Here is an 18,952-nt window from a genome sequence, read left to right as displayed (position 1 = left end):
AACACTATATAATAAGATGAATATAGCGTTACGTGTTGGGCTATTGATGAATTAATTCAGATTTCTCATGAGGTGAATCTTCTTGGCTAACCCAAACTGGTTCACGCTTGAGTTCAGACTATTTCAACAGCTCCAGTAAAGCGATGTTGGAAGCTAAGACGGTGTCTGGAAATACGAATGTAATTTCATATTTTCAATAAACATATGACACGTATACAAGCAGGCCCATACCGCGAACTGAGATCAGACTCGCTCTTGGGGAGTTCAAGCATGTGACTGCAGTCCATTATAAAATCATTTCATTTTAACAACTGGAGGACTTCATAACCAGAGTTTTAACGTTGACGGGCCACCCGTCTAACACGGTTTGAATGTTTCAAAGCATAGTCTCCGAACCAGTGAGCTGAAGTTAAACCATTTGCCCATGCGGCCAGAGGCTGAGGGCTGTGTCTGCCCATCCCTGCCATTTGAAATGATCGTCACTGAGGAGGACTAGCAGAGCAGGTGGAGGAGTCAACCTAAGGTCAGCCTCTATAGAGTATCAACATGGCAGGAGGTGCATGATGAAGAAAAAGGAGAGGTGGTGGCTTCAAGTACTATTGATCTATATCCGATCCACAAAACAAAAAAAACTGGATGATAATCTCTTGCGGTCCCAGAACAATAGTGTCTGATTTGCAAAGCTGAACCGTGTACGTTGTGAGAGAAGTCTTCTGGAGCCCCAGGTTTTAATATGACGACTCTTTCTCCATATTTTTTTTTAAGATCATGTAAAATCTCTGTACTCTCGAACGCTTACTGCAAGATTCTCTGCCAAGACAGACCTGGGTGAAAGTAGGCTTGAAATTGGATTCCTCAGGGTTCATCCAGTTTATTTTAGTGGACAATTTATCCAATTTCCCTGCGGGGATCATTAAAGATTCATCTAAAACCGAATTTAACCGAACTGAATTCAACACTTGTGCCTTTTAGCTTTCTGTCTGTCTGTCTTCCAGTCTATGTCTATTTGTATCCTTTCTCATTTATTTGTTTGCTTTTGATTTTAAGTTAATTTGCAAAATATACTCTTCTTTTCTACTCGTGTCTCTGCTGAGTGTCTGTTCTTTTTGGTCTTTTCCCTGTTCCTGTACGCCATCGTGGAAGAACCGTGTTAGGAGACCCATAGCTGCCCCATTATTCACCCATGTCATCTCACACAGCCAGCCCGCTAGAGCTGACAGGCTGCCGTGCTGTAGGGTAGGCTCAGCTATGGACCTAATGAGCTTGATACTGATGTAATGGATTTCAACAGCAATCTTCAGCTTTGTCTATCCGTGCTGCCCCCTCTCTTTAGGAATGTGTTAATGACCACGTATTGCACAACAGATTTATCCTTGAAGATTGTCCATTATGTCAGATCCTTCTGCTTCTGTCACCAGTGACCTTGAAATTGTTCCTAAGGTTGAGCAGCCCGTTCGGCAGCGGCTGAACCTCTCTCGCCACAGAATGTGTCGCGTGCACAGCCTATAGGGCCCCAGCTCTGCTTTCAAGGTTTTAATGCTTGACAACCAGGACATCCACATATAGCACTACATTCAGGACGTGTAACCAAGCTCATGATTTATTGATAGGCGAAAGAGAGATGGAATTTTCCTTGTGGAAAACACTGATATGTTAAAGCGGCTGTAGACAACATTTCAACACCCCCCCACCCCTCCCCCTAGCATTTCAAGTGTTTTTATTGTTTGCACTGGTGTTGCAAAGACAACCGGATCCCTTTCTATTTATTAGCAGCCTGGCTACTGTCCAAAGCAAGAAACAACTGTAAGAATCCCAATTTGAACTAGAAACCCCGATCTCAGTCCTATGATAAGTCCTGGGTAAGACGCTAAACTGCAACTGCAGGCTGTAGAGGGGTAGCACCTTACCTCAGCAAGGGCCTTTTGGCTAAGGACGACATCCCTACTGATAGATCTGGTCCTCCTGCATGCCTCTATGGTACTTGCCATGGTGCCCAATCCAGCCAACACATTGTAATAGGAGAAGGGAACTCTGATTTCGAATCCACCCGCTGCCTTGTGGGTTGATGCCTCTTTAGGCAAAGGCTAGGAGAAGGTAACTCTGAATTCAAATCCCCGGGCACAGTCTACCCAGCTGTCAGTACCCAGAAAGGCTCCGCTCAGTCAACTCGGCAGCGGTTCTGGCAACCGGCAGCTCAGTTTGTCAACTCGGGAGCAGTTCTGGCAAAAAGCAACAGGATACTTCTGCGGCCATCTCAGCTACGCTGTGCCACCGAACAACAGAAAATCTTGCCAAGGGACACTATAGAGCACCAAATAGTGTCATCATCTAGGGTGAAGCCTCACATTTGAATATGGAGGTTAGTGAATCAGTATACTAGCTTTGTATTAACTTGTGTTTTACTCGTTTCGGGTGAAGGTGTGTGTGTGTATGTAGGGTGGGTAAGTGGTATGTTATGACAGAATGTCATGTAATTTTGGATGTACAATAGGATTCTTTCCTTGATCCACTCTCCATGAGCCCACTGACGCTAACAGTGACAGCTGTCATGTGCTGAATAACAACATCAACAAAGACACCACTGTGTTAATGTTGTTATTTCAATCTATATTTATAGACCTCAAAAAAATACTGTTACACATTTCTTTGTAAACACAGTGGAGCAAATTGTGCTTTTTTTTCTTTTTCTTTTTTTTTTTGCCTGGAGAGGAAGCACTTTTAACTCCACTTGTTGAAAAACATCATAAAGGACCACCTTGTTCTCAGTACGATATCCTATCTGTCCGCCTGACATCAGCAGGGATGTGGTGATGTGGGTGGAAAAGTTGTCAAAGGGAAGGGCCAACAGCCTGAGTCCCTGGTGCTGTCAAAACTGATTATAATTCACGATTAAGTCTGATCTGACAAGATACATAAAAGTTCATTTTTACCGCTCACAAATAACTGGATCTTCGTACTGAATTTATGCATGGCATGGATGCACTGACATCCGTTTGAATCATTTGAGAATGAAATCTCTGCAGAATTTATTCGACGCTATACATTTTAGTTGGGGTAGATCGTTTTTATTAATTCAACCTAAATTAACTAGCCTCAATGTGTCAAGACATAAATATGTTTTTATAGCAACCGCAAGAATGTCCGATAAGTCAACTAGAAGTCTCCAGGGGGTTCTTTAAAAACACTTGGTCTTTCTGGCTCATCCATTGTCAAACCAAATATTATATTATCTGGCATTCATACGGCCTAGTTTGGCAGAAGAACATTTGCGATAAATATGCTGTGTGAGAGCCCACGGCAAAGGACAGTTGGAGATACTGATGTGCCCGTTCTCAGGGCATCTCCCACTCTTGTAGGGCTGGGGCGGCAGTCCAGCCCTCCCAATGAGAATGTTGCTGACTGACTGATCAGTTTGACACGATTGGGCCGCTGGATCAGGTGACCAGCGACATCACTAAATTTACACGATTGGTCGGCCGAGCGCTGAGAGGCATGAGTGAGGGCGCACAGTTAAACCAACCCAACTAACAATCACTCCAACAAAACGCTCACGGGCAAATTCACAAAAGGATTGCGTGGCTTTTGCGGCCGCTAAACCTACACAAATGAGACAAAAAAGAAACCGTGTGATTCTCAAAGCGCCCTGCAAAGAGTGAAATGCACCCTTAACTGCGCTGCCAAGCAAATAGCTATTTGCACATATTTAAATTAGGTCGTATGTATGCATTTGGCGCAAAATTGGCCCCCTTTCTATGCAAATGAGCCTCTTTGCGATACACTGGACAACGGCAACTCCCTCCTTGCTGGCGCCCCGGCGTCGGCCATCAGACCTCTGGAGCTTGTTCAGAAAGCTGCAGCTCGTCTAGTGTTCAACCGCCCTAAGTTCTCCCACACAACTCCCCTTCTCATGTCCCTACACTGGCTCCCAGTAGCTGCTCGCATCCAGTTTAAGACTCTGGTGCTAGCCTACAGGGCAGTGAAAGGAACAGCTCCTTCCTTTCTCCAGGCCATGGTCGAGCCCTACACCCCCGCCCGACCACTTCGCTCTGCTGCCTCGGGACACCTGGTTGCCCCGTCGCTCAGAGGCCCTTGCTGCCGGTCGACCCGGTCACGGCTCTTTTCTGTCCTGGTCCCACAGTGGTGGAATGAACTCCCCACTGACGTCAGGACAGCGGAGTCGCTGCCCATCTTTCGGTGCAGGTTGAAAACTCACCTCTTTAAGAACTACTACCCTGTTACTTGTTCTTAGCACTTATTGTCTGTGAATGTTCTCATTCATCCAGGTCATAGTTATCCAAAGGAGGTGAATCAAGTGCAACTGGACTTGGTATATATCCGTGAAGAGGTTTCGCCTCTCATCCAAGAGGCTTCCTCAGTTCGTGCCTTTCTGACTAGACCAAGCTAGTCTGACTGGCTGGTGATGAGACTCAGAATTGATCCTCTTTGGAGTCAGCTGGACATCAGAGCACAGGAGAGCCATGCATATCAATAGCTCCGATAATGACGAGCGTGGCCAAACATCGGTACACAAAAAGAGCCACTCATATCTATGGCTCTGTTATAGACGGGCGTTGGTAAACATCGGAACACAAAGAGCCATGGACATCTATAGCTCTGACAACGACTCCAAAGAGGATAAATTCTGAGTCTCATCAACAGCCAGTCAGACTAGCTTGGTCTAGTCAGAAAGGCACGAACTGAGGAAGCCTCTTGGATGAGAGGCGAAACGTCTTCACGGATATATACCAAGTCCAGTTGCACTTGATTCAACTCCTTAGCACTTATTGTATTCACTCATTTAAAAAAAAAATCTATTTCTTGCACTTTTACTTTAGCACTGGTTTTGCTCTTAGATGCTTGTTTAGATGCACTTACGACCTCTGATGACTAGTAGTTCTCCCGATTTCCTATGTTAAATGATGCACTTATTGTAAGTCGCTTTGGATAAAAGCGTCGGCTAAATGACTGTAATGTAATGTAATGTAATGTACACCAGCGCTAATAGCCAGATGCAGTTAGAGTGAAATTTGTTAGCATCTCCAGAGAGTTGGTGGTAACTGACGCCCAAACTTCCCAGGGATCCTGGCAGTAGTGACTGTAGCCAGGCGAAGGCATCGTCATGCCAGGTATGCTCGTGAGTGGATATTTCGAAGGGGAATATCACTTGTTGATTTAACTGAGACCAAAATCATTCTCAGATACAGGTTGTCAGGTCAAACAATTCCTGCTATACTTGATGACGTCAAGGATGACAGTAGCCGCATTTCCATAATGTATTTTTAGAAAAGGTTTATGGAAACAAACAAATTAGGAAAAACTTCCCCAATTTTGCAACAACAAAAAAAGAAAGAAAAGGTTTTTAAGCTTGCTTGAGGTGGGTTTTGCCTTTTTTGAAAAAGAGTTCATGCGCTAAATGGGAGATGGAAACACTGTTGCTGAATAAGTTCTGACATAGCGAACACTTAACTAACATGACTAATCATCTGTTTCCTCCGTCGGCATCTTCCTGCATATTACCATAACGAACATGTCTTTGTCTTTGCCTCTGGACAGTAGGAAACATGGCCACGGAACAATTACAACTTTCCCAATTAAAACAAATTCCTGAAGACTTCTCCTTCTTCCTCTTTTTTTAGGGTTATTGGAGGTTGGCAAATGTAATGACCAAGAATGAGTGGACATGCTAGCCCGCCGGTTAACGAGTCGGACCCTTTAGGTGACTGGTTAACGTAGTCGCCCATGGTGCGGGAGACCCAAGTTCACGTCCTGGCTGTGGTGGTTCCCGGCTGCCCCCTGAATTCACCATCCCACTGGATGTAGTGGGATGGTGAGACTGTGAGGCCATCAGAAGTGCATGCACCCAGAGGCGTGAGGGAGCTGGTATGCTGATGCACAGGGACGCGCTTCCTGAAGGAGTGGGGGTAGTGTAACGACCGTGAATGAGTAGACATGCTAGCCGGTTGGCTAACGGGTCGGACCCTTTAGTCGACTGGTTAACATAGTCACCTGTGGTGCGGGAGACCCAGGTTCGGGTCCCGGCTGCAGCACCCGGCTGCCCCCTGAATTCGCTACAGCAAACAGTGATTTGGTGTAGTACCGCTACCAACTGGAAAGGAGAGTGGATCAGAATGTCTATCTACCAAAAACAAAAAACAGATTTTCTCAATCAAACTAGTTATTTCACAGGTTTCTGATGCCTAGTCCACACGTACACGGGTATTTTTGGAAACGAAGTTTTCTCTCCTTCGTTCTTAAAAAATATATTGTCCACACAAGCACTGTTTAAAAAAAAATCCCTGTTCAAATGAAAACACAAACACATGCCACTAAACACAATGAATGCACTGTCAAGAGCATGCCAAACCAACAGGCGGCGATATAACCCTAACGCCATGTTGGCCAATCAGAAGCCTGGGGGAAAAGCCAACAAACCAAAAATTCAATTTTCCCTGTCTACACGTCAACACTGAAAACAGAGTTTCTGAAAAGTTTCACCCTGGAAGGAGTTTTCCAGAATGACCTAGAACACAATTTGCATGTTAATGAAAGGCCAAAATAAATAGAGAAGTCTACGTTTTCAAAAATACCTGTGTATGTGTGGACAAGGCATGCGAGGGACTAAAAGCCTCTCATCAGTTGCTGCACACCTCTCTATAAACCCCTACAACACTCAGAAAGGTTCTTGCTGCATCTACAGGCATGCCAGTTCTCTCAGATTTTTCTTCTAGTCCAGCAGTACAGCTAATTACCATTGCCAAAAAGTCCAAAAGCGTCATCTGGTCCTTATAAAAACAAAACTGATTTGTACTCGTTGTTTCTTAGACACTACCACTGACTATCCCTGTAACAAATTGGCCACAATGTCGAACATTGACCATGCATGGTGGTCCAGCCATGTACTGGGTTTTGACCTAGTCTTGTTGAACTGATGAATGAACTATATCAGATAAACACAGACCTACAAAGTATGGTATTTATGCAATATGTTATATTTCTGCCATACCACCATGTTACTGAGGATAGAATTTCTCATCAAATTCAAGGCTCTGCATTTTTGGTAGAATAACTATCCACATGCATGCATAGAAATGCATAGCAATTAATGAGGTCATGCTCCAACCAGAAGCCTTGGGTTTGACCCCTCTTGCAGACTTACATGGCAACGTAAACTCGCACAAAAAACCTTTAAATCTTAATCTGCTCCACGCTCCACCCAACACCTCCACCAGGGGCAGGAACAGGACTCCCCTGTTAATACAGTGAGTAATTAAAAACTGAAAGGAGCTGAAGGTAGGTCAGAATACATACCACACACTTCATTAGCCATTCAAATGCAGAAGGTAGAAAATGTATCAAGATAAATCTTGCCTACAGTACAGCCGGTAGAATAACTAGGTTTTAGTATTGTAGGTAAAAACTCATCTGATTGATTTTTCATTGTTGACAGCTCAGTCTTTCCAGCAAGCTCATTATCTGACTAACAAGCTGTGTTGTGTTGGAGTCAGACAGCATGTGAAATCATCTGAGCGGGGGGCTCTCCTTTTGCTATGACAAACTGTCTACAACACAACAACCTGAATGCTAATATATTCTTCAATTCAACTTTAGACCCCCCCCCCCCCGCCCCCATGATATTTTGTTACTCTTTGGGAGGGGGTCAAAAGGTCATCAGGGATCCTAGTTCCCCCAGAGCCCCCCCATAATTTGCACAGAGAAATCGCTGATGAAATTTTGTGCAAAACAGAAACAGCATCTCATATCATACAAAACTACTACTACTACTACTACTACTACTACTACTACCACCACCACCACATTTGGCTGCTCCTGTTCGGGGTCGCCACAGCAGATCATCCATTTCCATCTCTTCCTGTCCTCTACAACTGCATTTCCTCCCTCACTACATCCATAAACCTCCTCTTTGGCCTTCCTCTTTTCCTCTTGCCTAGCAGCTTCATCTTCAGCATCCTTCTCCCAATAGCCCAATATACTCCTCCAAACATGTCCAAACCATCTCAGTCTTGCCTCTCTTGCTTTGTCTCTAAACCATCCAACCTGAGCTGTCCCTCTAATATACTCGTTCCTTATCCTGTCCGTCTTTGTCACTCCCACCGAAAATATCAGCATCTTCAACTCTGCCACCTCCAGCTCCGCCTCCTGTCTTTTTGTCAGTGCCACTGTCTCCAAACCATATAACATAGCTGGCGTCACTACCATCTGGTAAAGCTTCCCTTTAACTTTTGCTGGTACCCGTCTGTTGCAAATCTCTCCTGACACTCTTCTCCACCCTACTGCACTCTCTTCTTCATCTCTCTTCTGCACTCCCTGTTACTTTGGACAGTTGACCCCAAGTATTTGAACTCATATGCCTTCGTCACCTCCACTCCTCGCATCCTGACCATTCCACTGTCCTCCCTCTCATTCACGCATAGTCATTCTGTCTTGCTCCTACTGACTTTCATTCCTCTTCTCTCCAGTGCATACCTCCACCTCTCCAGTCTCTCCTCCACCTGCACCCTACTCTCACTACAGATCCAACTGTCATCCGCGAACATCATAGTCCACGGAGACTCCTGCCTGATCTTGTCTGTCAACCTGTCCATCACCATTGCAAACAAGAAAGGGCTCAGAGCCGATCCTTGATGTAATCCCACCTCCACCTTGAACCCACCTGTCATTCCAACCGCACACCACACCACTGTCACACTTCTCTCATACATATCCTGTATCACTCCTATATACTTCTCTGCAACTCCCGACTTCCTCATACAATACCACACCTCCTCTCTCGGCACCCTGTCATATGCTTCCTCTAAATACACAAAGACACAATATAACTCCTTCTGGCCTTCTCTATACTTCTCCATCAACATTCTCAAAGCAAACATCACATCTGTGGTGCTCTTTCCTGGCATGAACCCATACTGCTGCTCGCTGATCATCACCTCCCCTCTTAACCTAGCTTCTATTACTCTTTCCCATATCTTCATGCTGTGGCTGATCAACTTTATATACCTCTGTAGTTACTACAGGTCTCATATCACACAATAGTAAAATTGACCTTTGTAAAATTGTTTTAATGTAGATGTTTTACTGAAGATATACTGTAAATGCAGTAAGACATTTCTTTATTTTCCCTATCAGTTAACACACAACCAAACCACAAACAACTTCATCATAAAACAAGCTTAATTTACTGTTCGACTTCCCTCAAATCTTACTGTTTGTCAGCCGTATGACGTTGGTATGGCTGTATGCCCTCTGTAATGAAGGCCTTTCTGCAGCACTACCAGTGCAAAAAGTCATGTGGCCCCCCCGGAAGGAGAATTGATCGGAAAGCCCTCTCCTTGTGCTTGGCTTCACACATGCCTCCTCCTTGTGCATTTTCTCCCTGGCTGAGCGTGGCTTCACAAGTCAGAGAGCATCTCTAAAGGCTCAGAAATATGGCAAAGAGGTCCATCACAAGTTCTGGCAGTCAGCAGAAAGCTTTTCGCCGAGGAGTGTTCTTCTGCTGTCAGAAAGGTGTTATGTCACCCCACATCCCTAGTCTGCTATTCGGCAGGCCTGGGTGACTGGTCGAGACAAAGTCATCGGGGGCGTCTGAGAGCCGTGTTGCCTCACATCCCACAGTGTTTGGGATGCTCTCTGGAGTAGGTTCAAGATACAAATGAGGAGCATGACGCTGAACAGCCTCTGTATGTATAGCTGAACAGAGTTAGGATACGCGAGGCAAGCTTGTCCTGACATCTGTTAAGACTTGCTTCCGAATAGCTTGAATAGGACTGGCTAATTACTCATCACCATCCTTTGCACAATCGAATGCCAAAACAACAGCACATGCTTTAACATTTGTTGAGATACGAGAAGGACGTCAGTCTAAATACACAGTCTTTCCTCTGACGGAAAATGTTGAGATATTCAGAATTGTCTTTCATCATAATTCATATATATATATATGTGTGTGTGTGTGTGTGTGTGTGTGTGTGTGTGTGTGTGTGTGTGTGTGTGTGTGTGTGTGTGTGTGTGTGTGTGTCCATCCATTATCCGAAATCCGAACTGCTTATCCTGCTCTCAGGGTCACAGGGATGTTGGAGCCTATCCCAGCAGTCATTGGGCGGCAGGTGGGGAAATACCCTGGACAGGCTGCCAAGCCATCACAGGGCCCACATACACACACACACACACACACATTCACACCTAGGGGCAATGTAGTACGGTCAATCCACCTGACCTACATGTCTCTGGACTGTGGGAGGAAACCGGAGCACCCGGAGGAAACCCACACAGACACGGGGAGGACTTGCAAACTCCACACAGAGGACGACCCGGGATGACCCACCAAGGTTGGACTACCCCGGGGCTCGAACCCAGAGCCTTCTTGCTGTGAGGCGACCACGCTAACCACTGTGCCGCCATGCTGCTATATATATATATATATATATATATATATATATATATATATATATATATATATATATATATATATATATATATATATATATATATATATATATCAATACAGATACAGGAAAAACAGTTTAAATACATTGCAGTATAGGCCTGTTTCATGATTAGCAGCTGATGAGTGCACAACGCATGAAACAGGCCTGTACTGCAATGTATTAAAAAAATGTCCCTGTATCTGTATTGATATATATACGTATATATACGTATATATATATATATATATATATATATATATATATATACATATATGTATAACTTTGTTAAAAGAAACACTCAACGGTAGGGAAAGTTTACTTGACTAACTGGATTATATATATATATATATATATATATATATATATAAAATTTATAAAACCACAATGTACTCTTCATCTGTGGGTTTTCTATTCTCCTATGTGGTTGCCAAAACAGTTCATCCTCAAATGTCAATTACTGAATTTCTCCTTTATCATCATCTTTAATTCTTGATAAGCAAATAGAGAAAGCCATAGCATGACACTACTGTCTATTAAGTTTGTCATTGAGGCTGAGGTTGAGTCTGACGTTGATAATATGTAAATATGAAATTAACATTCATACGACAAAGTGATACAAGGAAAACTAAACTGTGAGTCTAGACTGAGGCTTTCTTGGACTATATCAGGATTTTTTTTCATTTTGTTTTTGTATTGAAACTTGCATACACTTACAAGGACTGAGATTTGTCCTGCATTGTGAAATATCCTTACATTACTAGACTACAGGAACGTTTAACATTTCCCATGTAATGCGCAACTCAAACTTATGAACTCTGCCGCCATCTAGTGGACAGAAAACGACACTGCACAACCTGATTTAAAAACCATGCCATGAGTGTTACTGTTTGCTAGCTATGCTTGCCCTTTCCACTCTTCTACTGATGCTGACTGGTAAGATTGCTAAATTTAGATGTATAAACTATTGGCTATTTGAAGTAGAAAATATTTATTTCATGGTAAGCTTTTTTCAACATGAAAATTGAATGTTTAATGTTACTCACCTGGACTACATCGCATCTGATGTGCTGTGTCTTAACAGACCCCTGATGTATATCAGAGCTCTGATTCAGTTGAACAGTAGTGTAACATTTTTTATGGCTTTGTCAACCAGCCTTTATCCTCCAATCTCCCATTTTACTAACACAAATACTCCAGGCTCTGGAAGATGTAGTGAACAAACACGTGGAGAAAGGCCCCAAGTATTTGGTAGCTTATACCATCCATTCTTTCATATCTGATGTGCTGTCTTAAAGACTAGCGACCACAGTCGTCTCCAGCCCAGCGGTTCCTCACAGTATGTTTTGACATTTCTGTTTTACTAGTTTCCCACACAACAACACGCCAGTATAAGAATCTTCCTAAAACACTCAGTGGAGGGAAATCTAGTTTGAATGATTTCAACCTGCACATGTGAACAAGCTTTTTACACACCGGGGATGGCTAGCGGTATGGAGCTTTAATGCCCCCTGTTTAAAACCCTGATTGAGAAAGTGGATGCCGGAGCAATCCAAGCATCCGCTGGAGAACACTAATGGTGAAGAAAACCAACCCGTGTAAGTAGTAGTAAAGGGTAACACTGAGATCTGAGTATGTAAAGAAAGAGCATAGACGTTCCCATCACCCAGTACCTCCTTCTCTGTACCCAGGAGTAGAGTCCATATTCAAGTGTTACCGCTGACTTCTACTTATCCCAGCTGCCCAGAGCTTAAACTTAAACACAAGCCCATTATGGATAAATATCAGATATTGGATGACTTCTCCCAGATCCATTTCTTGTGGCATGAATAAGTCTAGCTGTCACAACTCCTGCCCTGTCCCTCCTGAATTGTGCTCCCTTTTCTGGCCCCTGTATCTATATATCCAACATGTCCTGAACTCTGCCTGCCTCTCCTCCTCCTGCTTTCTCAGCCATTACCTATAGACAAGTTAATATCTGCCAACCTATCAGCTGTCACCAGCACATCTGTCTGCCATCATCATCATCGTTACCTGTCTATTCAACCCCCGTCCCTGCAGTTGTAAGAGCTTCTCTGCATGCTAGCGAGTGTTGGTTGTAGCCCGTATGGCCTGTTTTTGCCTTTGCCACCATTGTTGGACTTGTCACGGAAGTTGTCTTGGACCGCTATTATACTCAATATTTGTAAACGATATGTCACTTATTTAAAAAAAAAATGCTCACGCTGCAATTTACGCAGATGACACTACAATATATGCTTCTGCAAAGAATGCCACAGACCTGAGCACTCTACGTCAAGATGAGTTGATGCAGATTTCTTAATGAGTCACTGAGAATTAGCTGAAACTGAATATATCCAAAACGAAATGCCTTATTTGCTCAAAGCATGCTCAAGGAAAAGATACAAACTAGGGCATTTCTTTGCAAGGTGCTGATATGGAGCAAGTTAAGGAGGCCAGGTTGCTGGGGGTTACAATAGGTGAAACACTCTCTTGGGCTACTCACATTAATAATATTGCAGAAAAATGAGCGGAAGTATTTCAATCATTAGAAGGAGTTCCTACTTTCTAACTAACACAACTACTAAGCAAGTCAGACAATCCCTAGTCTTGTCACATCTTGATTACTGCCCAGCAATCCGGTCTAATGCATCTAAACAAGAACTAAATAAAACCCAGCTTCCCCAAAATACAGCTGCGTGGCCTGCTCTGCACTGCTCAGACACCGTGTTGAAAGAATGCATAAAGAATCGTCATGGATAAGAGTCAATGAGAGACTAGCTTGTAGCCTGATTGTTTGCCTCTCCTCTCAGCTGTTGCTCACTAGTGGTGGTCATGACTACAGCACTAGACATGCCGGGAGGGGTCATTTCACCTTGCCTAAACCCAGAACTGATGCCTTAAAGACTGTAATGTACAGGGCAATTACCTTCTGGGACGGACTTCCGCAACATTTGGTTTCAATTACCAGCAGAGTTGGGTTCAAGAAGAGGCTGAGAGAATATCCATCCATCCATCCATTATCCGAACCGCTTATCCTGCTCTCAGGGTCTTGGGGATGCTGGAGCCTATCCCAGCAGTCACTGGGCAGCAGGCGGGGAGACACCCTGGACAGGCCGCGAGACACCCTGGACAGGCCGTCAGGCCATCACACACCCACACACATTCATACCTAGGGACAATTTAGTACGGCCAATTCACCTGCCCTATATGTCTTCGGACTGTGGGAGGAAACCTGAGCCCAGTAGTAATAGTTTGTGTTAGTAGTGTTGGTAGTAATAGTTATTGTATTAGTATTAGTGGCAGTAATAGCATTAGCATTTTTAGTAGGACTAGTTTTTGTAGTGGTAGTATTAGTAGTAGCAATAGTTTTAGCAGTAACCCAGCCACTGAGGATGCACAAGCCAGTGCATTCTTAGTGCCGGTCTCAAGCCCGGATAAATGGGGAGGGTTGCGTCAGGAAGGGCATCTGGTAAAATCTTTGCCAAATCAAATATGCGGATCATAAATCAGATTTCCATACCGGATCGGTCGAGGCCTGGGTTACCAACAGCCGTCACCGGTACTGCTGGCCAGCAGGGAGCTGGTGGAAACTGTGCTGCTGTTGGGTGAAGGAGAAGGAGAGAGGGAAGGCATGTGCAGAGGCAGCGGGAGAGGAGGAAGGGTAGGAGTGTGGAGGTCAGAGTTGGAACTTTGAATGTTGGCACTATGGCTGGTAAAGGGAGAGAGCTGGCTGATATGATGGAGAGAAGGAAGGTAGGTATACTGTGTGTGCAAGAGACCAGCTGGAAGGGGAGTAAGGCCAGCAGCATATGCCCTGCAACGGTATACCCATTCATCCAGTATACCCACCCATTCATACACCGCCATACCGGTGTCATATGAAATATGTAACGGTACGAAATCTGGAACGGGTCAAACCGTATCGACCGTTACTAATGTAAACTATCACATTCGGTGCCGCCAAACTGTTAGCGGCTAATTCACAGCTAATGGGAGGCATTTCGCATGCTAATAAAAACCAGCTCCCGTTTGCAGATTTAGAGACGCAGGTATGTTGTACAAACTGACGTCATAGCCATCTTAGTGAGGGGCTGCACCGTGGTTAAACCCCCAGACCACGTTTTAGCAGTATGGCTAACGCACTTGTGTCAGAAGGCGTTTCGCATGCTTATTCACAAACAAACACAAACAACTTGGTACTGTAACATACACGAATAAGTAGACCCGGGGCGGACCCTTTAGTCGACTGGTTAACGTTGTCGCCTGTGGTGCAGGAGACACGGGTTCGCGTCCCGGCTGTGGCGGCGGTTCCCGGGCTGCCCCCCTAAGTCGCTGCACTGGTGTCAGAAGTGGGATGGACTTCTCTAGGCAGCAAACGTTGGCCGAAGGGCGAAACCGAACGTTGGCCGGTACGGAAATCGCTGCTCTCGAAGAGGAGATCCGAGGTCTGCTCTCTCTTCCAGATGGGAGCAGCTCAGTGCGGCCTCAGGAAGGGGGAGACCTGTGCCCATACAGGCTTTTAACATGGTTGATTTACCTACCGGGAATACTTAAATACGTCGAGTATTTCAGGTCAGTGTAGTGTTTATACAACTATCTTAAAATATTCTGTTTTGAAAAGCAATGTTGAAGTTGTTGGCATATCTACTTATTTTCAAGTTGTGTTTTTACAACATTGACACTGTGATCTGTAGCGAGAGTAGGTTGCAGGTGGAGGAGAGCCTGGAGAGGTGGAGGTATGCACTGCAGAGAAGAGGAATGAAAGTCAGTAGGAGCAAGACGGAATACATGTGTGTGAATGAGAGGGAGGATGTTGAGGATGCAAGGAGTGGAGGTGATGAAGGTGTATGAGTTTAAATACTTGGGGTCAACTGTCCAAAGTAAGGGGGAGTGCAGAAGAGAGGTGAAGAAGAGAGTGCAGGCAGGGTGGAGTGGGTGGAGAAGAGTGTCAGGAGTGATTTGTGACAGAAGGGTACCAGCAAGAGTTAAAGGGAAGCTTTACAAGATGGTTGTGAGACCAGCTATGTTATATGGTTTGGAGACAGTGGCACTGATGAAAAGACAGGAGGTGGAGCTGGAGGTGGCAGAGTTGGAGATGCTAAGATTTTCATTGGGAGTGTTGAAGAAGGACAGGATTAGGAATGATTATATTAGAGGGACTGCTCAAGTTGGACGGTTTGGAGACAAAGCAAGAGAGACAAGATTGAGATGGTTTGGACATGTGTGGAGGAGAGATGCTGGGTATATTGGGAGAAGGATGCTGAATATGGAGCTGCCAGGGAAGAGGAAAAGAGGAAGGCCAAAGAGGAGGTTTATGGATGTGGTGAGGGAGGACATGCAGGTGGCTGGTGTGACAGAGGAAGATGCAGAGGACAGGAAGAGATGGAAACGGATGATCCGCTGTGGCGACCCCTAACGGGAACAGCCAAAGGTAGTAGTAGTAGTAGCAGTTTTTACTATATTGCAGTTTGCACAATAAAAGTTGTTTACATTCTGCAACTGTTTCATGCATTCTGATTCGTTGATATATTGCATCATTTTGTGGGGCCAATCACATCCTACAGGAATCAAAGCCTTCAGGATGACATTAAAATGTTTTTAGGTAACACTTTAGTATGGGGAACATAAAAAAACTTAATTACTAGTGAATTAGTAATGATCAAGATGTCACTTTAGTATGGGGAACATATTCTAAGTAACAAAAACGTAATTTACAGTAATTTAACACTATGAACACTTGTAGTTGTGTGTGTTGTTATGTAAGAACAGACCATATTCATTACGTGTTAGTAAGGGAGAATAACTCTTCTTGTGGTACTACCACCTTATAAAGTCCATACTAAGCAAAGCGTATTGAGATGGTACTACTAATAAGCAATAATTCTGAGGTTATAGAGGGAAAACTCATAGTTAATGGCTTACTGGTTGTATAATAAGGCCATGCAGAATAAGGCATTAATGAGTACGTAATAATGACCAATTAAGAGCCAATATGTTGCTAATCTGCATGCTAATAAGCACCTAATTAATGCTGACTACGTTCCCCATACTAAAGTGTTACCTGTTTTTATATTCTATGTACTGCTGAGAGTAGGATAAGCCATGATACACCTATGTAAAGGCCCGGTCATAAAAACAAAACAAAAAACAGAACATGATATACTGTGAAACCGCCAGAATCTTAAAAAATACTGCGATACAGAATTTTGGTGCTACCGCCCAGCACTACATTTTTATGTAAGATTTTCTTTTCAAACAAAACTGTAAGATTCCTCCTTCCTTAATATCAGAAGTAGGGATGCAGAAATTCAACATTTTCTCTAATTGATTACAGTCCCATCGCTTAAAAGATTACTTGAGTAATCAATAAGTAGTTCTTTTTTTTCTGCAGTAGTCTGATCTGTGATAACTGTGTGCTGGCATCAGCGTGGGGCAGCATAGCACATGTGTGTTAATAGTTAGCCTGGCAGATCCCCACAGACTGGTGGCGAGTGGAAGATCAGCATGTTATATTTCCTGTGGAATCTTTCAAGTCTTTCCTAAATCAGAACTCTCGCCTGGCTGGTCCTTGGCCGGCCCAAACTACTTCGTTGGGCTGAGACGCGGCTATTTGCAAGACAGTAGGCTAAGAGACGGAAACGGATAATCCGCTGTGTCGAACCCTAACGGGAGCAGCCGATATGTTCTTGCCGATTATAATCGGCAAGAACATATCGGCAGAAGAAAGACCCATGCCGGTGTGTCATTTTAAAGCCATTATCGGCCGATATCGATGATGTGCCGATATTGTCATCCGTACACATGTAATTTCAATAACAACTGACAGGTGAATTTCTCTCTGAAATTACATGTCTGTAATTAAGCCCCCCAAAAAGCCCCGAGAAAGACCCAGGGAGGGTTACACAACCGTTAACATGTTTTTTCGTCCAGAACGAGTAATCGGCGTCCTGAAGCGGAGGTTCAATATTCTTGATGGGCCACTTCCTCCGCAGTTGGTGAAATCTCTGGGAGCAGAGCTGCAGGACAGAGATCATACCTGCTGATAAAACTGTACGCGTGTGTGCATCCAGGAAGTGGTGTTGAATAAGAACAGAGTGGGAGATGAGGAGGAGTAGGAGGTGAGTTTAGCAGGCGAGTTTTGGGTGTGCATGACTGTTTATTGTACAGTGTTCACTTCTACTCTAGTCCCTGTTCTCCCCCTTTAAACACAAATGACAATCCTAATGATGTGAATTGAGAAATTGTCACAATCAAACGCCTCCGACTGGTAATGCTATTCAAGAGTCAAGGGTTAATCATTATCGGGTAAATCAATATACACAACCGAAGAGAGAGACTGCAACGTCACTTGCCCTACCCCCTGTGTAGCTCTGTCTTGTCCAAGAGAGCAGAATAACAATTGTCAGCTGTCTTAAACCGAGAGGAAGTCCCGCCCCGTCATCATCAACCAGTAGTGTCTGTGTGTGATGTGTTGGTGCCACCCAGTGGTTGACTACCAACACTACACTAAAATCATCATCATCAAAAGGGCTTATCCTTGCCCAGGGTCGCGGGGATGCTGGCGTCTATCCCAGCAGAGTCATCCTAAACAAATCCACATCCCAGATAAGAGCCTGTGTCTCAGAGCTTTTTACTTAAACATTATGCACAACTTCTTTTAACACGCCGATGATCAGTTATTACCGATAACCAAATCCCCGGTCAAACGAACCTCCATTGATTCTAGTTTATTTCCCCTCACGACGAGTTGAAGTTCCCACGAGCACGTAGCGACCCTGTGCTGTTGGGAGGTGCTGATTAGCGGAGTCGGTCTGTAGTCGCCCTGCTCTCCGCCAATCATGGGAACACATGTTATGTGCCTGTTGGTGGAGCGTACCGGGGGGTGGGGGCAGGCCCGCTAATTACTGATTGGTTTCATTGTTTTTCCTTTGGGGGGAGGGGGGTGGGTGGAGATGACCAGGGAGTTGTGTTAGATAACGGCGGTCTGTGGGTGGCGTGGCTGTGGCCGACAACAGCCGTAATAAAGATGGCGTTCGGTTGTGAGTTCTGTTGAGTGTGACCTTTGTAGCGGTGAACGCTACAAGCGAAACCTTCCTCTACATCTTACTGCACAGCCCCAGGGAGACATCTGTACTGCTCGCCTTACATAATGAGTCTGGATCCGTAAAGCATTACCCAATTCCCAGGGAGGCGTTCATTTCCCCCATGTGTCTTCAATTACAACATCGGCCCGTATCGATGATGTGCCGATATTATCATCCACAGACATGCAATTCAATAACAACTGACAGACGAAATGTCTCTCTGAAATTACATGTCTGTAATTAAGCCCCCCAACAAGCCCCGAGAAAGACCCAGCGAGGGTTACACAACCGTTAACAGGTTTTTTTTCGTCCAGAACGAGTAATTGGCGTCCTGAAGCGGAGGTTCAATATTCTTGACGGGCCACTTCCTGTGCGGTTGGTGAAATCTCTGGGAGACGAGCTGCAGGACAGGGATCATACCTGCTG

General features: G+C 44.6%; 1 protein-coding gene across 1 annotated transcript in view; it reads left to right on the top strand.

Annotated features, from left to right (window-relative positions):
* The window catches only part of LOC130116285 (T-box transcription factor TBX2-like), a 29,629-nt gene extending 12,072 nt beyond the window's left edge, over window positions 1-17,557 (top strand). Inside the window, exon 7 of the mRNA XM_056284206.1 lies at window positions 17,513-17,557. Within this exon, the coding sequence (XP_056140181.1) occupies window positions 17,513-17,557 (45 nt within the window). The remainder of the gene's footprint in view (window positions 1-17,512) is intronic.
* Window positions 17,558-18,952: the final 1,395 nt, after the last annotated feature.

This window comes from Lampris incognitus, chromosome 8, assembly GCF_029633865.1.
Source record: "Lampris incognitus isolate fLamInc1 chromosome 8, fLamInc1.hap2, whole genome shotgun sequence".
In the NCBI taxonomy this organism is placed as follows: domain Eukaryota; kingdom Metazoa; phylum Chordata; class Actinopteri; order Lampriformes; family Lampridae; genus Lampris; species Lampris incognitus.
The sequence above is the reverse complement of the archived record's forward strand: the minus strand, read 5'-3'. Positions and strand labels throughout refer to the sequence as shown.